The 26231-nt window shown below is 38.5% G+C and overlaps 1 protein-coding gene across 3 annotated transcripts in view; it reads right to left on the bottom strand.

Moving 5' to 3' along the window:
* rai14 (retinoic acid induced 14) overlaps positions 1 to 26231 on the bottom strand; it is a 59705-nt gene that overhangs the window by 16198 nt on the left and 17276 nt on the right. For all 3 annotated transcript variants that reach the window (XM_042394971.1, XM_042394972.1, XM_042394970.1), the window contains exons 2-5: positions 25025 to 25098; positions 3919 to 4049; positions 1463 to 1551; positions 1109 to 1173 (exon numbers count right to left, since the gene is read on the bottom strand). In XM_042394971.1, coding sequence (XP_042250905.1) covers positions 1109 to 1173; positions 1463 to 1551; positions 3919 to 4049; positions 25025 to 25060 — 321 coding nt within the window. In that variant the 5' untranslated portion in view covers positions 25061 to 25098. The remainder of the gene's footprint in view (positions 1 to 1108; positions 1174 to 1462; positions 1552 to 3918; positions 4050 to 25024; positions 25099 to 26231) is intronic.

The following is a 26231-nucleotide window of genomic DNA, read 5'->3' on the forward strand; positions in this document are numbered from 1 at the left end:
CTATATAAAACTCTAACTGTCTCGTAAAATATAAAAATAAGATAAAATTCTGGTGCAGAGTATCTAATTATCTAGTTTGTCTGCTGCTTACGCCATTTCTATTTCCACTGAAAAATATACAGAAAGTAGATTATTTTCTGAGGAACTGACACCAAAATCTGTTAATCACTGGTGCTTTACATAGATAACATGTTTATCTGATATTAGATAACACCGGAAGTGTACACATGATTTGCAGCACATAATATATTTTTGCATTTACATGTTTTTTATACTTTGCTCCCCATAGTTTGCAAGTATTGGTGAACTGCTACAATTTTTGCAACAATTGTTGCTAATGGAAAACAATAAGCTAATAGTTAGTCACAAAACTCAGGCAACAAAGTGGAATACTTTGGCACAACTTGATGTCTTGTAAAGAGTTATTACATACAGTAGGTTTGTCAGAACTTCACACAGCAGTTTGGGGGACTGAGGCAAAAAGGTATTTAAAGCATATTTTTCTATGTGCACCAGTAGACTTGCATGTATGTTTGACCAGGCAGGTGTGTGTTGCTGAGATGCTGCAGACTGTCATGGGATAGTTTGGTCAGCAGATCGGAGAAGGCTGTGTGTGTTTGTGTTTGTGTGTGTGTGTGTGTGTGTGTGTGTGTGTTTGTATTGAGATCTGCTGATCTGCGTGCACACACACAATTGGCAGAGTGAGGAAATGAAGCAGTGAAACTGTCTATTTTCAGGCATCTTCACAGAATAGTGAGACTATTCAGACTGTAGGTTTCATACAGTTCATGCTCCAGCTTTCACACATTCCTCTTCTGCTACACCAACTAATGCATCCAAGAAGATGTCCTGCTGGGCAACTACAACTTCTGCCATTAAAACATTCTTTATTCCATATTTCTTGTGATTCTTGTTGTGTTACACATCTTGAAAACATTTCACTGAACCTGAAATACTGCACAGCCATTACATAAAAACAAACATCATGTAGTATCTAATCACCATTACAACACTGTAGGAACATACTGCGTTTTACTGGCAGCTTCTTTTAGAGACACAAGTCACAGTTTGTTACTTTTGAAAGCCTCCTTCACTTTATCCACCTTACCTGAATGAGCTTTTTACAGCACTCAACATGATTGTTTTTGGCAGCCAGGTGTAACGGATTAAACCCTGAACACAAATAAAGATAGATATTTGTTAGGATCTTCATAACGCAAAAGATTTTAGTGACAATATGAATGAGATAGAAAAGGGATGACCAGAAGAAAGCAATTTAAAAACAATGTTACAAGACTGATCGTCTTGTAACATTGTCTTAAAACTGGATAACAATAACATAACACAAAAAAATATATATACTTTATCTATCCATTTTAAATGATCACATTTATGTAGAAATATCCTAAAGAACGTACACACATTTTAGCACCACTGTACAATTTATACCCACATTACATACCTGCAGCATCAGTGACTGACAAGTCAGCTCCATGGGACAGGAGGACAGACAGGCAGTCAGTCTGACCACGTGTAGCTGCTACATGAAGACTGTACACAAACCCAAAGCAAAGAACAAAAAACAAAGCAAGAACAAATTAGACTTGCAGTAATTGTTAGTAGATATACACTCATGGCGATGCTATTTTACAACTACTATCTTTGCTAGTTCTCAGTTTTCAACATTAAAGTTCTCAAGAAATTCCTGAAAAACTGCTACATTAAAAAATAGTGAATCTCCAGTGGTGACCTCATGCTGCATCAATGGATGTAATTAAAAAGTACAACCAATAAAGTCAGCAAGTCCACCTCTCTGCCTGTCCTATCAAGGGAAGCTGCCTTTCTGTCCATCTCTAATTGCACTTTGGTTTACACTGACCTTCCTCCCTATAATATGAAGCTACAGCCAACAGCATGTTAGCTTAACTTAACATAAATACTGGAAACAGAGGAAATAGCTAGGCTCTGTTCAAGGGTAACAAACTCCGACTACCAACCCATTTAATTAACACATATTTGTTTTTTTGATGTAAAAAAATGTAATAATCAGCAATTTGTGGTTTTACAGGATGTTATGTGTTACACTATTTCTTGGCCAGGAGCCGTGACTTCCTGTCCAGGCCATCAGCTGAGACCTCAGGAAGTCACTGCACCGAGCACATAACTCCCTGTAGAACCACAAATTGTAATTTTTACTTTCGTTTCATACAGACAAACAAAATATAACATATTAATAGAGTTGATATTAGGTTTTTTAAATACTTGGACAGAACCAGGCTAGCTGTTTCCCCCTGTTTCCAGTCTTTATGCTAAGCTAACCTAAATGTCTCCTGGCTGTTAGACAATTTCTATATGGAAGGAATTCAAGGATACAATTTCATTTTACTTTTAAGGTTATAACCGGCCGATCTTATAGAATACTTACAGTTTTCAGAATTTAAACTTGTCCAGTAATCAGTGTTATTTTGAGTGTATATAAGGTAAAGCACTGCCTTGTAGGCAAAAATGTAATAAGTCAATATCACTCTGTATGCAAAAAACACCCTTTGCCTGCATTGTGCATATGTGTTCAGAAGGAAATCAATACAACCTCTTTCCAGCTCAACGAGCAGAATGAAAAAAAAACTACACATGTCCTGCCTTCCCTTGGTGTGTGCGTGGGATACAAACACAGACACACACACGCACACAACTATGCCCACATGCCTTTCAATCAGGTTTTATCACCATAGAGATACTGTAGACTCCTCCTTTGTGCGTCCTGAAAAGATTGGAGCTTTGAGATCCCAAACTACCACATTCATGATTTACAAAGGCTGAGTATGCATCTGTATGTGTGTTTTTGTGTTCTAGTCACAAACAGAGAAAAGGTCAAGGATGTGAACTACCGGTGGAATAATAAGACTGTGTGTGTTTGTTTCAGCATGTGAGAATACCCGCTTTCGTTTTTTTCCCCCGTACATTTGTTCCTGTGTTTTGATGTTCCTGGCTCTGCATGAGCTGCTGAACACATTGAGGTCAGTGAGTGTTGTATTTCAGAAAAAGAAAGAGGTCAAATATTAACACTGAGCCTCTGTCTTATCAACAATCTCAACTGGTGAGGCAACGAGTTCCACCGCCTCTGCAGAAATGAGCCAGCTTTTAAAACACTGGTTCTCAGGGAGGCTGCATGAATGGCTTCATTGGATTGCAAAATGTCAACCTCCCAGAACTTAAGAAAAGTGGTTGTATTTTTAGATCGGCCATACATTTTTAACATTTCGCTGTGGAGCATGAAAGCCGTTTCATAAGCACAAGACTTGAGAATTTGAACATATACTATAGAAGCACATATAATCCTTAAATCGAAAGGAAAACACGATAAGATGATGTTTCCATGAAATCAAATACATCTACTTTTATTTTACCAGAATCCATTTCTCACTAGACCTTTGTTGTTAAAAATGTGAGTTAAGCCCCAGATAACGCCTAAATAACTGCAATAGTACTTGTCGGATGTTATTAAACTAGGCAGCAAACTGGAGATCTGCACATTTTGCTCTATTCTGGTTTTTGATTTGTCATTTGCAGCCTTGTCAGTGTACCAGATCTAAATCCATGTGTCTTTTTGTTTTGATTGAAGCTGCTTCTCACATCCCACACTCATCCTAAAGAAGCCACGGCAGACTATTGTCTCTTTCAGTTAATCACTCTGCAGGAATATTTTTTGGCAGAAGGCATGTTCTGATTATTGTGTCCTTTATTGTCCCCATGTGGAAAGTTATCCTAGGCTTTATGTGCTTTACTGTAGATCAACCCTAATTACAAAAAGACTTATCAATATAGAGCACAAAGGTGTGCAAGAAAGTACATTTCTTTGCCTGCTAAATCTGTATTAAAGTCTTTGTTCTTTTTTAGATTAAAAGTAAGAATGCTTACGCTGATTTGCCCTCGCTGTCCAGCTTTACAGCACTGGCACCTTTCTTGGCAAGAAGCGATGCCACCTTCTCCACCTCGCCATGCTCCACCGCAGCAAGCAGGCGCTCGTCATTTTTGTTCCACTCATTGACCTACAGGAGATGATTTGGAAAAGAGGAGAATAAGACAGAGAGAGAGAGAGAGAGAGAGAGAGAGAGAGAGAGAGAGAGAGAGAGAGAGAGAGAGAGAGAGGGAAAATGAAGGACAGAGAGAAGAGAGTAGAAGAGATTGGGTGAGACAAAAAAAAAATTACATCAAAAGTAAGCAGAGGCAAATGGGGAAGCAGGAGATGAACAATAATACTCTGCAAATAATGTGCCGTTTAGGTATTTCAAAATAAGGATCACTTAACAAAACCATCACAACAAAGCAATTCCTCAGTCTGTAAACTCTTACAGAGTTTAACATATTTATTTCATTATCATTGTGATTTATGTATCCAAACAAAAATATTTAATTCTAGGAAAGTATGTTGCATCAACCTTTTCTCTAACAAAAATGTATACACTCCCAACAATGACATGCTGTCGTCAGACATTTACAGACACATAAGAAAATCTTCCACTGCAGCCAAAATGGCTGAGATGTACTTAATGTGAGTAATGTTTTTCATAGAGAGAGAATGTTTCTTTGGCTCTGCTAAAGCCCACACAAAACATTTGTGTCCATATGTGAATATGCATGCACACACGCACACACACACACGCACACACACACACACTCATGTGCAACATCCAATGTACACACGCACACTGACACACAAACACAAACCAAATGGCCCCACATTTGTATTGCTGACAGGCTGTTCAGATAGAGAGAAATCAGCTATTGGAAAGCTTCAAGCATGATCTCATACAGAGACAATCTTGCTACACTGCAGTCTCATGGCACAGAATACAGCAGAGCAAGCTTTAAGAGCTGCCCACCACAGCATTTTACCTCTGGCCATAAACAAATGTTAACTCCAAAAAAAAAAAAAAAAAGAAGAAGAATGTTATAAACATACAGAGAGAATTATCTTGGACACACAAACTGTAACAAATAAAAATCCGGAATATCAAATCAGGAGAGAAGCAGCCTAGCCGTATCCGAATCATATAATCAAGTCATTTGGAGGAGCTACTCAACCTCTCAACGGTTGTATTTGTATATCAAACATCACATTAAAAACAGATTAGAAAATAAGATTAAAGAAATGGTTGTTAGAGGAGCAGGTTGTAAATAAAATTCTTTCCTTAATCTGATACCAGAGTAAGAGGAGAGGACTGAATCCATGCAGCCCAACCACGTTGGCAGCTCGAGTACATTAGTCAGCTGAATCATACTCCCCCTACGTTCCACCTGCATATTAGGATGCAGTACAGCATTAGACTTGACCTGATAGCCTACTGACCTACACGTGATAAGGGGTTTGAACTCTCTGACTCCATAAATACTGGTGGTAGCAAACTGTACCCTATTTTTGGAGAGCAATAAGCCAGCATAGCAATACATGGTGTAAATAGCCTCTGCGGCAAACACCCAAATGCAATCACTGCAATACGTTTTGCACAGCTGGTGGAAAAACGCAGGGCTATAAAAATCCCTTCTGTCACTTAAACAGCTTGGATGACCACTGAGCTCTGCAGCCCAAGCCACAGGATCATTAATGTGGACCACTAAGGAAGTGAAAAACTCTTAAATTGTTGGTGTCTTGAAAATTAAACATAAGTAATGCCAAAATGACTGAGAGATTGTTGCTTTTCTTCTGTGGAGCTCTGGCAAATTGATCCTTATCCAAACGTAAACAAATGCACACACCATATCCATGTCTCCTTGATCAGGCTTCAAAGAACTAAAGCAAGAAGTGAGATACAATTTAAGAGGTGGTGACGAGAATGTTCTCTGACAGACTGGAAATAACAGATTGGATATTAAGGCACTTGTCTGAGCACAGACAAATGTCATGTGGAAAAGATAGATGAATCTACCAGGTGTCCGACCAAGTATATCTCAAAATATCAAAGACCAGTACAGTGTTAATAAATAAGGTAATGACTGGATCATGGAATGTATTGCTCCATAGCAGCCATTCTCAACGAGTGGGTCAGAGTCCACAGGTAGGCCTCAGAGCACCATTATGAGCACCGTGGAGGCAGCGGTACTGCCAAAGCTAGCTATTTTTATATCTAAATGTGCTCAAGAATTCACATGAATAAAAAACGTTAAACAAAAATGAATGATTTCAATGACCAGGTATTTTTGTGTTGGAAAATGAACTGATGGAACTATCAGCAGACAGCAACCTGAAGCTTCAGCTCACACAAGTTGACCTTGCTTCGTTCTGGATACTGGCTGTCAGTCAATATCCCTCTCTGTCAAAACAGGTAATCAAATTTCTGTTGCCTTGCACCACCACCTATTTATGTGAGTCAGGGGTTTTCCACTGAGACTCACAAAATCAAAGGGAAGGAACAAACTGAAAGCAACATTTAATGCTACTCCGCGTGTCAGCATCCCCCCCCCCCTCCACCATGACTTGATTTCATTATTTCCCAGAAGCAGTCCCAAGTGTCTCACTGCTGGTAAGCAGAATATTTATTTTGGTCATTGCAGATGACAGTGGCATAGCACATTTTTACAGACCAGTTCATTTTTTCTCCTTTTTTGTCATGTTATGTTTTTTCTCATTTATTTGGGAAGGTGGTCCTCGGAAATTTTTTAACAATCAGAAGTGGGCATTAAATTACAAACAGTTGAGAACCCCTGCTGTATAGCACATGTGCAGTAGTAGGAATTTCAGCATATTCATCATGTACAAATAAAAAATTGAAGAACACACACAAATGTGAGCTTTTCTGAAGTCAACCACTTGTCAGTGATGCTAGAAAATCAGCTAATATGAGTTTATTTGAGTTTTAAAATTCTTATTAAACAATTCCAATATTATAGGAGATATTGGCTATATAGCACACCTAGCATTAGCCTAATTACTAGTGTGTTCATTAGCATCCCCCGGAAACTGCCGCTGTGCTGTGTCCCTGTACAACCTTTGGCCTTGTGGCTTAGGGCTGCAACTAACAATTATTTTCATTATTGTTTAATGTGTTGATTATTTTCTCCATTAATCAATTAGTCATTTGGTCTATAACATGTCACAAAATGTTGAAAAGTGATGATCACTGTTTCCTAAAGTCCAAGATGAAGTACTCAAATGTCTTGTTTTGTCCACACCAACAGTCCATAACCCAAAGATATTTAGTTAACTATCACAACAGACTAAATAAAACAGAAAATATTTACATTTACAGACTAATCCATTAATCATTGTGGCTCTAGTTGCAGTGCATATAACATATGCAGGAATCTCTGGAAACACACATATATGGGTAACTTTGCAGAGATTTTCCATCAATCAGAGAGGAACGTTTTACATTTCATAGCTGAGGTGGGCCACCTCGCCTGAAATGTTGACCATTCACAAAACAGTAAAACATGTTTATGAAATATAATATTAACTGTAAGGTAACAAAAGAGGTGCTATTTCACAGCATACTTTAATGAGTGTGACTATTAGGCTGTCATCAATTAACTGAATTTATTATTAGACGGGATGCATCAGGACCTGGGTGGCCGACCACCTCTGTTAAACAGTTTCCTCAAACCGTGTGGTCTCGAGCAACACATTCACAAAGGTGCTGAGGGATTGGGGGGGCGGGGGGGTGTAAGTGAAAGTGGAACAGTGAAGTCAGCGAACGTGCAACTGTTTGTCAGTATGATTGGTGTGCAGTGAAACATGACACAGTAGGAGGTAGATGAAGTTATACAGGACATATCCCATATGGTGTAGTGGCTAAGAGTCCTTGTTTTCACAGAGGTGGGCTGGATTTGCCTCCCAGTATGTTTGTATGAAAAGTCTCATGATATTCATACAGACGGTCATGTGTTTTTCAATCAGCTCACAGGGCGCTGAGGCATTGAAGTACTAAAAATAGTTACACTTAAAGAGATGGTAGAACTAAAAAGGCAAAGATGAGCGGACATGTAGCGTAACTGTAGGAAATGGAAAGAAATATGTACGTATATGAACGTCCGCAGTGCCTCTGTTGCTAGAGTTTTACAAAAATTATCAAAGAAAACGTAAACAGAACTACATAATGTAAACAAACGTAAATTAAACTACTAACTAAACAAAACTCCAACACTCACATAACTATAGTCTTCTTATTTATTGTCTGTATTTATTGTCTGTATTTATTGTCTGTATTTATTGTTATCATCAGCGTCACGCCTTTGTTTTGATCCTCACCACAACCGTGCACCCGAAACTTTGCTTAAGTATCGGAGCTGTGCATGCTGCTACTTTTCAGTATTTTTTACATTATTCAATACATTTCATTGAAACAGAGGCAGTACTTGTTCAGCTGTACCCAGTACTCTCCTTATCCTGTTTGGAGGACACCAGGAAGGGTGGATCTTACTGCTCTAATTGAGTGCTTTGTGATCCGGAAACAGCAGCAAAATAAACACACCCCTAAACATGACAGATTGACTAATACAAGCAGTCACATCTTGCAATTAGTTCAGGCTACTATGGTTGAATTTAAGCCTAACTTGTATAGTGTGTGCCTGTATAATTCAGCAATGTATGAGATCTCTAAAAGAAGTAAAACTCTCTTGGTGATGCATCTGATTCGTTTCTGCAAATTTGTGGTTTTCTTGTGTTCAATGTGACCAATACGATCAAACCAGACTTGGCACCATTTACGAAAACTGAATCCTGTCTCCTTGCCTATTCCAGGTTGAAAAAATATTATTAATTTATATATATTTTTAATGCCTGTTGCAAGGATTGAATATGGTTTTCTCAGAGAAGTTTCCCCACAGGCTAGCACACTGCATGGTATTGGCTATCTTGATTCCTGATTTCCACTCAAGCAGCAAATATTTAGCTGCTGGTATGATATGAATTTCAGAGATGCTTGATTGGCTGAGCATGTTGCAAATGACAAAGACAGATAAGGAAAAGGAAACAAACTGGCACAATGCAGAGAAGGATGTGTATTCTTTTCAGCTACAGTATGCAGAAGTAGTAGTAGTAGTAAGTTAGAAAAATGCCTCACAGAGAGAAGATAAAGGCTCAAGTTCATTCTTAAGATGTACCTACCTAACATTTACAGAGAAACCAAGAGAAGAGCAGAGTTTACATGAAAGGTGGTCAACCACACAAACCTGTTCAGCCTAAGAGGGCAGTAAGAGGAGTAGTCAGTTAGAAGTGTTAGAGTAGTTTTACAGAGTAGGGAAACCACAAACAAGGTATGAAATTGTGCAGCGTCTTAAAACTCAGGCTCAAGGATCTAGGAATATTTTCTTGGTTGAGAGCTTTGCACTGTCATTAAAAGTACTACCAGAAACACCAGACATCCAGTTCTCTATATACTCACTTCAGTAAAGATTTGTTCATGCTGTCTTCAGCTGTCAGTTACTTTGCATCAAAAAACCACAGAACATTTAGGGCAAAGAAAATGAAAATGGTAAGAAGTTAACAACAGTTTCACTCTGAATGTGCACGTCTCTTCAAAAGCTCTTGCCCAAAGTTTGACCTCCACTGTGTCTACAGGGTCTACACTCCCCTTCTCTATCAAATAGAAATATGTACTGTTACTGTTTATTACCATGACATTTATTATTACTCAAAGGGGTTTGTATGACAGGAGAAACCAGCCTTACAAGACCAGAACAGCTTTGTGTACATTAAACTTTTCACACATCTGTGTCTCAGAAGTGCATGTTCTCAAATGTTCATGATTGATTTCACTCGTCTCGTGTCATGCAGGACCTCCCCTTTGTACGCTGAAGCATCACACTGGTAGAAAAATGTGCTTGGTGTGATTCTTGTGTACTATTAGTGTAAAGAAACAGCTCTGTTCAAAAACCTGATAGAGTATACAGCTGACAGTTGTGAATGCTCATATTGTGATCTCATTAACAGGAACTGCATGTGAGAGAAAAGCTGGAATGGACTTTGAACCTCTACCAACACAAATACCACCTACCGGCAAAGAATTACAGGGGAAACACTGATGCACTGTATAGTATGATCCTGCCTAATGGCCTCTGTGATGTTAATAGGCTGAACAAAAATGAAGGGCCGTCACGATAGAGCAGCATGACACCGATAGCATTAGACTACATTGCAATGGACAGGTTTAAGTGGAGCGGAATGCACTGCTCCAGTTCCAGCCTCATACACAACTAGTGTCATCGCAGGGAGGCTGATGAAAAAATAATGTGCTGGCAGAGACGGTGCAAAATCAGCACAGGCCTCAGATCCAACAAAAAGTGATAGAACAAACTGTGTTTAAGAGTCTTCTGAACCAAAAGTGTTGCCTGTTCCAAGATAACAAACAGTGTACCAGAAAATATCTTTGTGTCTTTAAAGTAAATAATTATTTACTAAACAATAAGAGATCCAATCAGGTACACACTGGAGAAATACATTGTTGTGTTTTATGGATTGTCATTAGTATCTTGGTCATTTTTTAAAGCATTCCCAAGTCCCTGCAAAGTAGCTGTGTATATAGTAGCTAGAGACTAGTAGGGAGGTATGCTATGCCAGTCACTGAAAGCTGGTAGGAAACTAAATGTTTCCTGAGGAAAAGAGGTCTTTTTATGTGCAGGGAAAACCGGTGTGGAGACAACTAGCTGATAGGGTTGAGTTTTGAGAACCAGTTCTGAACTGAGAAGGAGATGCATTTGATTCATTTTTAATATCCTAATATCAGTGCAAATTGATCAATAACAGTAGAGCTGCAACAATTAGGCCATTGAAAGAAAATTAACTGGCAACTATTTTGATAATCGATTAATCATTTCAGTCATTTCTCTTACTTGTGAGCATTTGCTGTTTTTCTTTATCATATGACACTAAATTGAATATCTTTCTGTTTGGGACTGTTAGTCAGACAAAACAAGCAAATCAAAGACATCATTCTAGCATATGAGAAATTGTGAATTCCACCTTTTCACCATTTTTTACATTTTGCTGACTGAATGATTATTTAAGAGAATAACCAGGGGTTAATCAATAATGAAAATAATCATTAGTTGCAGCTCAAAATTATAGCCCTAGTTCCTGTCATCTGATTTACCCTAAACTCCTCATGATCTAAAATCTCGACACAACAGAGGAAAGAACATGATAAATACTGTACAAATGTCAAAAACAGCACAACACATGAACTCTAAATGACTTTGGACAACATGTGCTTGTATTGAATACTGTAGGCTTAGCCTACAATGGCCTGCACTGGACAGTATGGGTTTAGCCCACATTGGTTGCGCCAGCAATAAATCATGGGTCACTAATCCTGAGATTATACAGTGAAGCAGTAAGACCACTGTCCTTCTGTGTGGACCGCCAGGAAGTGAAATGAATCTTATTTCCTCTCTTACTTTCAGTTCTGTTTCCCTGACTGCCCACCTCCTCTCCAGCTCCGTTTCCCTCTCTCTCACAGGTTCTCCCTCTCTTTATTCTGCAGTGATAAGTGTGTTTACATCGGGGATCAGGGTGTGGACGGTAGTGTTTGTTCCCTCTCTGTCTTTAGCCTGACACTCATTAAGACACACAAAGAGTCCACTGATAACACTAAGTGTTTCCTGTTTGTCCAGACCAGGGGCTGGCTGCAAGGACAAGAACAAGAGAGCAAAAGAGGTAAAAAGGTATGGAAAAGAGTAACTATAGAATTGGGAGAAAAATGCGGAGAGATTAAGAGAAATAGAGATGTATAGAACTGATAAATCAGAATTTTTACTATGTATTTATGTTCTGTGTTGCTTTAAAGTTATATTTTAATGACTCATTATTTCTTACCTCACTCCTTCCTTTATGTGTTTTGCAGGTGTCAATAAGTCAATCTATGAAGTCTTGAAAACAATATGTGGAACTGCAACTTCTAACACCCAGTAATTACTTAATGTTTAGACTAAATTGCAAAGAAAACAGATCAAAACAGTTCATCGAGTGCATTTGATGTTTGTTAACTTAATAGTTTTTGCATAAACATGTCTGCTAAGAGTGCTTTTTTCACTTTCTCTGAACTTCCTCTGTCTATCAAGGAAAAACAAACAAAGATCAGGAAACAGTAATTCCTACATCACATTTTGTATGTTTATAGAGTTCAGCCACTTACAGCAGACAGAGCTTAACAGAAAAACATTTACTTTGGAAAATCCTCGATATTCCCGTCCTCAACAGACAAAATAACATTTTTGTTGATCTACAGATAGAAAAGGGTTTGCTCTTCTTTGATGTTCTGGGTCCTGTTTGCCTTCGTTACGCTCAAAATCACTTTTAAAAAGGACTTAAGGGGGAGACTCTACTGTATATTTCAATGCAACTGAATTAGGTCCATATATAAAGAAACAAGGTTAACAGAGTAGTATCAAAATTAAAGCTGATAAAACTAATATATAAACTAATATAAAACAAAGAGCTAAAGAACTGCTTCGTGAACTCGGGTGACACCGAAAAACAAAATGCATGTTAAGCAAATCCTTTCCCAGGAAATCTAAAGATTAGAAAAATCAGAGAGAGGCCAAATCAGGACTGTGCATATCCACAGCAAATTTCATGGAAATCCAGGAATTACATTCCAGATGTCTTGTCACGGACTAAAGTGTTGTTTCAGGGAAATTTGACAGTGGCATCAAATCACTGGTAGTCATACTCTGGGGATCAAAAATACCCCCAACAAATTTCATAGTAATCTGGCCAGTAATTGTGAAGACATCTTGATCTGGACTGAGGTGAAGTACAGATCAACTGCCAACAAAATAGGCCTTGTTGTTACAGTAGTTGGGCAAGAAAAACAAAAACACATGAAGACATAAAGACAGTACAGAAGGGAAATAGATGAGAAAAGAGAGCAGACTGAGTTAGGAGGTATTATTTCTAAATGTATGGCTCACTAAAAGGCTAAAAGGTGGCAAGGAAATAAAACAGACCAAGTCAGGTTATGTCACGTAAGAAAGGAGAAAAGAGAGATTATCAAGATGAAAATACAAAGAAGAGGAAGTGACATGATTGAACATAACATGAACATAACACACAACATCCACTGTTCCAAATCACACACTAAATCAGATTGCAACCATGTTTTTTTTGTGTAAAAAAAAAAAAAAGAGTAAATAAATGCAGGAAGAAAAGTAGGTTAGATGCAAGTTAAGACACATAAACAAGAGACTTAACTCCAGAGGGGAATAACCTCTATATTCTTTTGTTGATGTTTGAGAGACAGAGGAGGGCAGTACAGGCAGGAAGTAGAGGAGAGGAAAGGAGAGAGAACAATGTACAGGATAAAAAAGGAAAGAAACAGTGAAAGAAAGACAAGAGATTGACACATCTACAATATCTGTGCCCTTTGATCAGCAGTGGACGTTAACTTCAAACCCCTTATCTACAACAAAGCAGATGCTCAAATGTCCTCAAACAATACGTCCTTTCTCCTGGGCCGCAGCTGAAACAGCTTAGTGTGGTACAAACACACATGAGCACTCATACACACACACACCACAATAGTTTACTGGACTCTGAAACTCAAACCCAGAATAAGAGAGTTAGTAGAAAGAACTGTTAAACAAAGACCAGATGGTTGCTCTCATAATGAAAGATGCTGCAATGTATTTCACAATCTGGACTGCACATTTAGATAATGAAAAAATTTTACTTACACTGCCCTCTCCTCTCTAAATTTCCTTTACTCTCTAAACTAGTGAATGGTGGTACTGTAATATAACACACACTGTATGTCCATATATGAACATCAGCCAATGGTGTGGTTGCAGATGCCAGTTAGAAGGCAAGTTGAAAAGGCAGCCATATTAACACCTAATGTTTGCCAAGGAGGCTTCTATGCACCAACTTTGCCAACACCCGAGACTGCCAAGTAGAATCATTTAGCCTGAGATGAACTGATGATAAATAATTTTCAAAGGAATCAAGATGTAGTTCCCATGTAAATTCATCTTAGATCGTAGGTCTACCACAATGTGATGTTATAGTTTGTAAGGCATGAATATGTTGGCCGAAAATATGCAAAAAAGGAAATAAAGCAACATTTGGCAGAGTGCCTTAAAGATCTTATTTAAGTTGTTTTTAGTCTTTCTCATTTGTGTTTATTAACACTGAGAGTCATGTTTACATTTAATATATTTTAAATGTAAAGCACTAGAAGATGAGTTTAAATTTGCTTTTAACACTACATCACTACATTATATCATTGTACTTTTTCAACATATTAAACATATGATGGCATGTAATCTCTCCTTCTCAACATTTCCACTGAAGAGAAGACTTTACGGAGAGGAAAACTAAAAAAACTAAATTGTCATCACGTCATCCATCAGCCCACCCTGCCCTCTCTTCACTTCACTATCGGCCCTTAAAAAAACTCATTCAGCACATAAGTCGACCCCTACTCAAAACATTTCCCTTTGACCTTTCTAATTACCTCTTATTTTACAGCTTTGCTAGTAACCCTCTTATAAACAGCTTTTGTAGTTACGGAAATACTATGAGGCCACCATGACTCAAGCCCATTATACCCATGTGCTCATTCAGATACAAGCATCAGCTGTTCGCCTAAAATCAAAGCAAAGTTCAAATGCGATTTTGGACATTGTGACAGATCATATAATATTTGTTTGGTGCAATATGGCCTGCCACCTCCTTAAAAAAAACATAACAAAATTAGCTGACTACATGTACATTATCTTACTGCTGGAAGTCTTTAAATGATTTGCAGCTGGAGTCACAAATGGAGTTTCAACTTTGAATACAGGTCATGCTTTTCACTCAAAGGTACCTATTGTCCATTTTGAAACTGAAGGATTCATGCAGAAATCCGGCATAGGACATTTATGGGTACAAGAAGACCTCCAGTAAAAAATAGCACTTGTGCAACACTTCCTCCTGACACAAATAGCCTTTCCTGCCCTATAAATAAACACTGCTGGACTTGGAAAGCAAACGGCCTCATTACGTTTGAGGGCTGCTCATAAAGTCAGTGGAGTAGGGCAAAAATATACTGTATCCCTCAGTTCAGTCATGGGATAGGAAAGGCACTTCATACACGCACAGACACAGACATCAGTCAGTGTATAAAGAGTCACAGTAGAGTCAAAAAAGTTACACATATGGTTCTGTTGAGCTCCTAAGACAACATTTTGGGCACAAACTTGAAACAGGAAACAGTGCTCGTCTGGGTGCTCTACTTTAAAGTTATATCCATAAAGCTGTCTGTCATTTCATCACTTAAACCATTAGATAGAACTGAAAACACATCTCACAAACGTTTGCGAGCAAAAACAGTTCTCGAAAGTAAACAGAAAATCAAGCAGCGCAATGCCAAAAGGAAAGTTCTCATAGTTTTTTTTTCAGGTGAACTGAGTCTAACCCTCCCTCCATCCATCTCCTAGCATGAATATTGTTCCAGTTGTTCAGAGCAGGCCAAACTAAACACCCCGTCTGAACCAAGCTGGGGGCGGGGAGCCTGACTGCCCTTCTCTCCAGCTCACTTTCTTCCTCATCATCCACAATCTCTCTCCTCTTTTATCCTTGTCTTTTCATCTTCTCTCCTTTCTTCAGGTCTTGTTCCTCATTATTCCTTCATCTTTGTCTCGCCTCTCTCATTATTCTTTACAACTCCTCCCTCTATTCCACAACCTTTCAACTTAACTCCCCTCATCCACCTTATCTGCTTCTGTCTATCTCGCTGGTGCCGCCACCTTTATCAGTGATTAGTTGTGTCTTACACCATTACTTCATCTACATGATGATACTCACGTAGTTCTGAGTCATGTTAACAGACCTGATTGCCATACAGTTTCCTAAAGAACATTAAACTAACGATAATAAAGATGCCTCCACAAACAAATAGATTTTCATACACACAAATACACAAACATGCACACAAACCAGCAGACGAGCACTTTGCATCATCACCGATACCCTCACACCCACACAAGATGACAAACAAGCCCATGAACAAACACACACCCGCACATAAATGAGCATGCAAACACATGCACAAACACAAGGATCATACCCGCTTCCTTCTGCCATGCTCAGTGCCTCATGTATTTGCTGACAAGCAGGTTTCCTGGCTGTATGTCTGTGGTTCATGTACACAGCCGATAAGGAATAAAGAGATCCCATGAGTACTTCCTGCTTTAATTGGATCCATGTTTAAACAGGCCGTAAGCCATTTTCCTTTGCCTTTCCTTGGATTGATTTGAACTGGTTCAAGTCTGTTTTTAACATTCTTGTAGAAACCCATGTGGTCAAAATCAAGGGTGAAACTTTAGGATTAGGAGCACGGTGGCTAGTGCAATCAATAGCTAACTAACCGTGACGACTAAAGTAGCAGAAGAGGTGGACTGGACATCTGAACACTAAATAAGCTACTGTAAGCAAGACCAATACCAAAGGGCCACAAAGATGAGACATAAAAATAACATTTAGCTACATGACATTTACTTCCTGCTTCACTGATATGCCTTATGTCAAGAGTGACATACAGTACTGCACTCATTACAAGGAGTGCTCGAATACTTTTGAATGTGCCACATGAAGCAGTTGAACAGTTTGTTTTAAGGAATCAAGAGAGTATTTTCAATCAGTAATCTTGTAATGTAAACACACACCGAAATCAGTCTGCGTAACACTAGTTTTCCATTTAAAAGAAATCCACAATATAAAATGTGAGAATTTAATTATAGTCTCTATATTATTTCTTTTTATTTGTTTGTTAGAAGTGAACAAATTTTGCATTGTTTATTCTTTAGTCTATTTTCGACCATGTAGGTTTTTAATTGACAAATGGTCTTGACTATTTCATAGACCAAATTGGTCTATGAAATAGTTAAAAGGTATAGGCCTACTATGCAGGATTTGTTGGTTGGTGTTTGTAAACACAGCATGCAAAGTTGGCCCTTCCTCCCCGGCTCAACCAGAGCGAGAGAGAGAGAGAGAGAGAGAGATTTCATGTTTGTTTCACAGCAGTTACATTCTAACGCACAAATACACACGTCCACACCTCCGCACAACCCTGCGGGCAGGTGCAGCAATGTCAGATTTTGTGTGAATGCAGAGCTTCATCCTGTCCGCTGTGCCCTCTCTGCTCTGCGTGTGTGTAGCTCAGCCGCCCCTCGGTCAAACACAGACCTGCAGCTCTTTATACATCCATTACACAGAGACAGAGAGCAGAGCAGAGCAGAGGAGGGAGGCGGAGACAGCAATGTAACCTGGTTGCTACACTACAAGTCCTGACCTCACACCCTGCATGCCGTTATTGGCTGGGGGCTACACACCCACTGCCCAAAGGCTGATGCCGAGAAACGTCCCGAACAGAGCAAAATAATAAGAAAATAATAAAATAGAGGCAGAGGGCAGAGTCTCTGTAGACAAACACACAACCATACACTTCTAGTGGGTCATAAGTGATGATTGAGAGGCATTATTTTTGTATGAGTCTATAAATTAGTTTTAAGGTAAATCCTGCATAGTATACCTTTAAACAGTCCAAAACCAAAATATATTCAGTTTACAATGTTTAAGAAACTGAGATAAGCAGCAAATCTTCACATTTAAGAAACTGGAAACAGAGAATGTCTGTCATTTTTTCAAATGATTAACTGATTATCAAAATAGTTGCCAATTCATTTGATCAACTAATCGATTAACTGACTATGTAAATGTTTCAGCTATATTTCTGCTCATGCCGTGGGGTGACTAAGTCATGGGAAACCTACAAGCCACGGCTTATATTTAGTTGTGATTGGCTGATGGGTTGCTCATCCTCCTACATGATAAAATCAAACTGATAAGTATTACAAACCCATATCACCTTGTCCCCCATGTATTTTCACATCAAAGTTGACACTGAGCCGCCATTTATCTTGGCTGGATCTTGATACAATTTGTGGCCCTGTTCACTCTTACTTTAGAGTGAACAGGGCCACAGCTATCCCTTGGACTTCTCTGTTATCTCCTGATGACAATTGACAACACAGACAGAGACACACACGCACACACACACACACACACACACACACACACACACACACACACACACACACACACACACACACACACACACACACACACACACACACACACACACACACACACACACACACACACAGACAGACCCTTCCTCCACCTCCTCTCCCAGATTAATGGTGGGCTGTCCCTGAGGTTTTACTGTCATTCCCAGTACTAATACCCTTTCACTGCTCCCAGCCAGAACAAACCATTCCATGCCAAACCAAGTCAGACTGGGCCAAATTAAATACAGCCAAGTGGAGATACTTCAGACTATGCTTCAGTTAAAAAGAAACCATCTATAAATGAAGGACTTCTGCATTATCATGTTACTACATAATGATTTTAATTTTGTGACTGCAGTATGTTTCAAAAAGTAATGTTTAACATTTCTTTCTAATGGCTATCTTTTCCTTGATGCACTGTACCATGAAGTCGGGGAAATATTATGGCTCAATGTCTTCAACCACACAGTACAAAAGGAAATGTTTTCATATGATCAGCATGTGATTTTCTTTGCAGTGTAGCTCCAGTTAACAGCAGTGGACAAATGTCATATCTCCTGATAAGGAGGACTGAATACCTGCAATATTTACATAGCTAAAATTAGATTCTATACATTCTGAAGTGGCCAAAACTACAGCAAACAGTAAATGTAGATTTCAGTCTCCAGTATCATGTAGCAGAGATGAATTGAAGCCATGAAACAGCTGTGTGGAGTGAGAGGAGACAGCATAATCCACACATCAATTAGACACAGAGAGACTGGATGATAAAGGGAGGGTGGGTGTGTGTGCCTGTGCATATGTTGTGGATACTGGTCTGTGCACATGAATGTGAAAGTGTGTGTGTGTATGTGTGTTTGTGAAAGCCTCGAGTAATCCTGCTTAGTCCAGTAGCTGGGGGAACACATTTAAGTAGTGTGACAGTATGAAGGGCTGGCTGAGGGTTTATTACTGGGACCACTGTCAACAATAGAATACACAGATAATAACAAACAAAGATATGTTGTGTATGTGTGTGCAGAACAGCACAGCCACTAAGTAATGTGCTTGGGGGGATGGTAGTAAGGGGCTGAGAGTAAGATAATAGTCTAAGCAAATTAACTAATTTAGAATGGCTCTGCTAAACAGCAGGGACAGAGTTGTTAATGTGGTCTCGAAGGGTCGGTGCACACTACAAGATTAATTAAGATTCCTCAGACTAATTACACATGACAGTTTTTTTTTCAGAGATTAAGGTTGTTTGAAGAAACCCTCAAGAAAAACAATTTGTTTGCTTTCTACATTACAGAATGGCGGCACTGAAACTGGATGTCTGCTCAGATTTGTCGTCTTGTTAACTTATTCTTTGATCACAGTTTCTCACTTCTTCTTACTACTGTTTTATTTGGGCAAAGCTCTGGTAAAACTGCTCGTATTTACTTGAAAACTTTTATATGACACATGTTTATATTTATCAAAAGTATTGAAAAAAGTACCATTTTGTTACCATTTTGCAATAATATCATAAAATATTCCAACTAAATCTAATAAAGATGGTCACATAAATACAGATTATATTGTTTGGCCTACATGATACATTTAAATACCAATCAGTCCTCTAAAATTGAACTCAGACTTAAGATAATAAAAATTATGTAAGAGTAATTTCTGGGGGCAGAACTGGTGATTGATCAACAGACATAATACAATGTCATTTAAATTCTTACATCATCTTACTTTACAGAGGTTGTGTATCCACCTTATTTCCTTATGCAACAAAATTGAGTGCAATGATGGAACTGGCAGACTTGCTTTTAAATTAAATTAAGAAGGTCTAGTTCGAACACAACAAAGAGAACCATTCTTATTGATATTAGAGCAGATCATGGCTAAACCATTTCTGACAGCTGACTGTTCAGACCATAGCTGAAGCAGAATGCCTGTAAGTCTCCCTGTGGCTGTTCGCCAAACCCATTCCCAGAAACCAGATTACACCGTCTGCTTGTCTTAAACACTGCTCACACACACACACACACAAACACACAGAACCTCCCTCATTATACTGACTGTTTGGCTAAATAGGCTTAGCCTAAATGATCCACATATGAATCCCAAAATGTCAGTGATGTATTCCAAAGACATATTCAGGCAGACACAGACAAACAGAAACAACACTCAAATGCAGACACAAAGTCTAGCACACACATGCAAACGTTCAGAACACACAAACACTTAAAAGAATTCCTCTGATTCACTTTGACCTTGCATAACTACACACCTACTCACAGCGTCTGATAAAACAAAACTGGTGTTACTCCCTTTTTTAGGAACTGGCATGCACAGAATTTTAGTGGACAAATTTAATGTGGAAAAAGTCAGACGTCAACACAGTCATGATGATCCCAGTGCAGAAAAATACTGTTATTACCACTGCTGTATGGTGTCTGAGAAAATCACACATTCAGTTGTGTTCTCAGTTAATGTTTTGTGCAGCATTAACGCCGTTTAATATTGAGGTTGGGAATGCATGAGCACCTTTAGCGTAGGTGTTATTTTCACACTACTTAGCCTTACAGTGCATTCACAGTGAAGCATTTGAGAAAGCCGATCTACTTAACCTGGTGACACATTCTGCTGAGTCTGCCTGGCTGTGCAGTTTTAGCTAGTTTGTGTGGAATTTCTACAGCCAACATATTTTCCGAATATAAAACAAACTGGTAGATCAAAAAATAATAATTAGAAACATACCCCAAATGTAATGTGGGAAGACAGGCCTGCGTTTTTGTCATATTTAAAAGAAAGCTCAGCATGAAGTTAGTAAAATCATGGTGGAGGACGGCAAATATTGGAAATGATCAGGTCAATCAAACACAGCGTTAAGTGTCAGCATTGCCAGATTTTATCTTATTTCAATGTATTGATGACAATGTGTGCACCCTGCATCCCTTGTAGTACTACAATTACTAGAGCATGCACAGTACAAGGCAAAATGGGTGCAATCAATACATTTTCTGTGTGTGTGTGTGTGTTTGTGTGTGTATTTGTTTATGTGTAGTCTCAGAGAACCACACTGATAATCTTCACACATCTTGACCTTTGTCACATCTCTCCTATCAGCAATAATCACCTTTAGTTCTGTAGATGACACAATCTGGTACAGCAACCTAATCAATAATACAGCACCTCACAACATATGAAATGTTCTCTAACCCTAATTACTTAAGTACCAATAAAGTTTGATAAAAACCCTTTCCACACACTGTACCATGACATCTCATATAAACTTTAAGCTGTGTCATAGTGGAAACTGATTTGCAGCATTAAACAAGATGACAAAGCACAAAAAAAGCAATAAATAAAAGGATAACCTATAAAAACATCACAAATATGAATGTATGAATGGAACAAAACGACTAAAGTAAGCTCAGAAAGAAACACACCTACAGTACCATCTGAATTTTTTTTAAAAATGAGGAAAGCGCAAAGTCAAGAGCACATACTTATGATAGCTAATAGTATAAAGGACAGTCTGGTGTTGCGTATATATTCTTTATCTCCCTCTTAGTAACCAACATCCTCACTACACATTGAGTTTAATGTTCACAATCCAAGATATCCCTTATGGCGGCACCATTGCGTCAAATGGAAACATATCTTCTGCAATTACAGCTGTTCAGCAGAGTAATCATGTGTTTGTGTGGTGTGTAAAGTGTGTAACTGAATCATACATCTGACAGTTTAGGCTACACTGATAGCAAAAGGTCTTGTTAACAAAAGACACGTCGACATGTCATTGCAGGAAAAGCAAACACGTAATTAACAACATTCACAATAGCTGTATTCTATTGTTGCGCGTGACGACTCACTGTCATGGCTCACTGGGATACCGGGAGTCATTGTTGGTGTTATTAGTCACACCTGTGCTTTTTCTACCATGACATGTCAAAATGTCTGCTGTGAAAAAAAGCCCTATTGAATTATCTTTTTATGCATTTTAAAACAAACAATGCCTCCCTCCTGTGAGCTAGTTTACAAGCTTGAGTACAACGTGGACAAATGCAATGATTTTGGTTGTTTTCTTATTCTTGTATAACTGTTAATACATGGTGGATTGAGTAGATAAAGAGTACAAAGTCTACTGCTGATAGAAGTTTGAATTATGTTGTAGACATTCTAGCTTGTGTAGAGATACAAAGAAAGATCAAATAAAATCGTGAACCATCCATAAATTTGAAAAATGTACAATCAAGGTTTTATTGTCAGGCCATATCTTCCATCTCTACATTTAGCCTTTAAACTGCCTGTATTACATTACAGAAATAACACATCCTATTCTCTCTTCCAGTACAATTTTTTAAGTTTCTACCTTATTTAGGCCTCATGTTGCAGAGGTGTTTTGAGTAAAGGCTTGGCTGCCTGATGCATTAAACTCACTGGGCTGGAGGAGGATCCTCAGAGTGAAGCATTTAGTAAAGATTTGACACTAAAACACAGATTCCATTACAACATTTTCCTGAAATGACTTCACTTCATAAAAAAGCAATTTACAAAGACATTAAGTTTCAGTTATTTTGTTAAAAAAAAAAAATGAAGGGCTGGTTTTGGGGGGAACATTCCAGGGTAATCTATCAATGACACACACGGCCTAAAATAGAACCAAGGAGATATTTTCTTTCTATTACCGTTGTTCATGGTTTCTATAAAAAGCAATGGAATGGCTACTTGCTCAGAGGATAAACAAGCTAGCCTGTGAAACATTCTTTTCTGCATTTCTTAATCATGACCATTAATTTTAATCACCAATACAGGCTTTTTTTTTAGTTAGAAGTTTCCTTTGTGTAAAAAATGAATGCGGTACTCCTCTGTAAGTTACTTGTTGGATCTTTTTGTATTAAAATAATATATTATTGTACTGTATTTCAGGGAATTGCTCAAGAGATAATAATTCAATCTCTGATCTCAGAAGGAGTTTAGAGAAAAAGACATGTTTTTCCACAATGCAGCAGGACAGAATTATTTTCCGGTTTTTAGTAAGTAATCAATACATACAGCATGACATACATACACTGAGGGGGTAATATTGACTTGGATGATGGGCAGAGCTTTGCATGAAACATGACATACACAGAAAAAAACATGCTTTTGCAGTCACATCAGTTATTATATTATGTAATACTATACAACAAAACAATGATGCCTTATTATTGTCATTATACTAACTGACTCAGTGCAAAAGAATTGATACAAAAACTGCACTGTCAGCAGTTTTAGAGGTATGACTAGATTTGAAAACAACTGCAATCTCTACTTTAGAATTCATAGTACAAACACATGTGAAGATACATCATAACCAAAAACTACCTTTTTACTACCTTGAATGTACAGCACAAGTCATATCCTTTTCCAAACAGTATCATATCAAAGCACAGAAACAAACTGGGATTCATTAACCAAAACATTAACAGATATCATGGTGATCTACTGTAAGTGCGACATTGTATGTGGGTGTGAAGTCTGCAAAGCCCTGCATGACTGCAAATGGCTTCAGTCGTGTTTCTAAGCAACGTTCACATCCACTGCTCTTCCCATTCTTCTCTCAAGCCGCCTACGACTGGCTATTTCAAGTGAGGCTGTGCATTTCACTCCAAAAGCTTCCATCTCAAACTATTTACAACTCTCACCGCAACAACAAGTTTTTGGCTGGAAAACAGGTGAGACAGACACCATCCATGTTACGCACTGAGGGGGAACTATTGTGACCTTGCAGCCCGATCCTGAACTCAACATTTTCCAGAACAATGGACACCATTGTACTCCCCCCACATAGCTGACTAAATTTGCAATAATTTACTAATATTAGACTGTAGGCCCATGTAAAATGTCAGGCTGTCTGGAATAAACGGTTGTTTTTCCAATTTTCTCTTGCATCTGCATCCCTTATTTATCATTTTAACCATACATTTGAATATTCTTCAAGATGTTCTACAGTTCTAGAAGCAGTCTAGCTCTTTACACATTGATGCACTACTTATGCTTTTCAGTATATTGTGGCTATAACTGAGTAAAAGCAGCGAAGTACTCCACCTAATTCTTCCTCTGTGGGACAGTCCTGCCCCACCACACTCTCTTAATCTCTTAGAAACTGCCTACATGAACCGAGCGTCTCATTTACTCAGCATTCTTCGCTCCGTTCGCCAACTTCTCTACTTCTGCCACTCCCTCCATCCCCTTAAACTTATCCCATTCATCCAGCAGCCCTCCAGACTTTTCCTGTCTGGAGTTTGGCCCTGTGTCATTACGGTCACCGTGACAACAGATGACTCAGACGCTGTGGAGACGCCTCACTTCCTGTGTGTGTACAATATTTTAGACTGTGACCGAATGAATGATTGAACCAAGATGAAGAAATTCCTCCCTAAAGAGTGAATCATAGTCAGCGGGATAAAATCCACATCAGAGGCCCTGCAGTGTCAGAGTCTATAAAGATATTTGTGTCCTTTTTTGGAATAATCAGAAAATTCACCTTCTGGAGTGAAGAAACATGAAAAGTGTATGGTTTCTGTCTTGTCTGCCTGTATTAAAGTCTGTGTCATATTGCTAACACCATAAATCATAGTTTCTCAACTTTCAGTGGCCCGCGACCCTGTTTTATTAGGTCCTAAAATTCTCATGACGCCCACAATTAGAGCTGACAAGCTGTCATGTGAAAGTGAGCATGGCATATTTTTTCTGTTTACAAGAGCATGGAGGCAGCTCTAAAATTGATAACACAGATATTATGATTCAAATCTATTTATTTTAGTTTTCAAACCTATTTATTTTCTTCACAAACAAGTAGCAAAATATCAACAAGCCACAGGGTGCTGACCCCAAGGTTGGGAAATTCTGCTATAAAACATCCGTAACTGCTCATGCCATACATACACAGACACTGACTCAGCCATGCAGTACACATGTACACACACTTTACATAGACACGAACACATGTTAGAGTACTTACATCAGTTTTTCTAAACTTGGCTTTGAGGCTCTTCATGTTCAGTCCGGTCCATGCAGTCTATCACTCAGTCGAGGCTGGGAGAAAAAAAAAGAAAAAACACACAGATGTTTAAACTCAGCCTCAGTGATGTTTGCTCCCATTAAATGGAGTTTGATGTTTCTAATAAGACTCAGCTACATGACTTATGACGTACACCGTCTCCATCAGTTACACACAAGCTGCAATTACCATCAATATGAGGTGTAAATGTGCAGCTGTTTATTGGAGCTTCATCACAAGCAAAACTTCTACTCCTATGTGACAAAAATAAATGTTTTCATGTGTTTAATCTCAAGCTGAAGTAACTTTACATTTACCTACTCCTCTCGAAATAATGAGCAGTTTTAGAACAGTCTTAGCATAACACATGCAAGTCTAATTTAAACCTGTTGCTGAAAATGGTATCCGGCGTTGTATTGTTTCCTATAAGGATGTTTTAAATCACCACAGAACCCTTGGGGATGTCTGGTAACTGTATTTCTGCGCCTTAATCCCCTCTAGCAAATTCCAATTTTTCATGGCTGAAATGACCTTGTCAATGATTTACCCCCAAAATATCCTTGTGAGCATTCCAGGCAAAATTAGGCTACTTACTTCATTATTATTATTTCCAGGTCCTCTGCTTCTGCTTATATTTTAACCAGGAGCCCTTAAGCAATTTGAGCCTCATTGCAATGATTACTGGTAGTTTTAAAATGTTTATAATCATACAATTGCAGTCATAAAGCATAAGTTAGAAGGAGTTATTCATATTTCAAAGACTCTTTAGTTTTCTGTGGGCAGACACTGATGTGATAAGAGGTTTATTGTAGGTGGGTGCAGGACAAGGACAGCCATGTCTGGGCTCTTCTGACGACATTCAAGCCATTCAAATTAATATTTATAGGCAGCTGCCACATTCATAAAGAAAGTATTAACTTTCTGAGCACCGCTGATGAGATTTACTGTAAAATATCAGTAGCCCATTAGGGGAAAATGTTGTATGTGATCAAAACCACAATGAAAAAGTGGAAGTATTAGACGTTAATTTGCAAAATGAACAAAAACATTGTACAAATACTGTCTCAAAAGACACTATAGGACAGCAAACTTTACTCCAAAATCCACTGACAAGCTTTTAATTAAAGCACACACTCAAGCAGCACACAATAGCCACTTGCAGATGCCA

This window comes from Thunnus maccoyii, chromosome 19 (assembly GCF_910596095.1).
Source record: "Thunnus maccoyii chromosome 19, fThuMac1.1, whole genome shotgun sequence".
Classification (NCBI taxonomy): Eukaryota; Metazoa; Chordata; class Actinopteri; order Scombriformes; family Scombridae; genus Thunnus; species Thunnus maccoyii.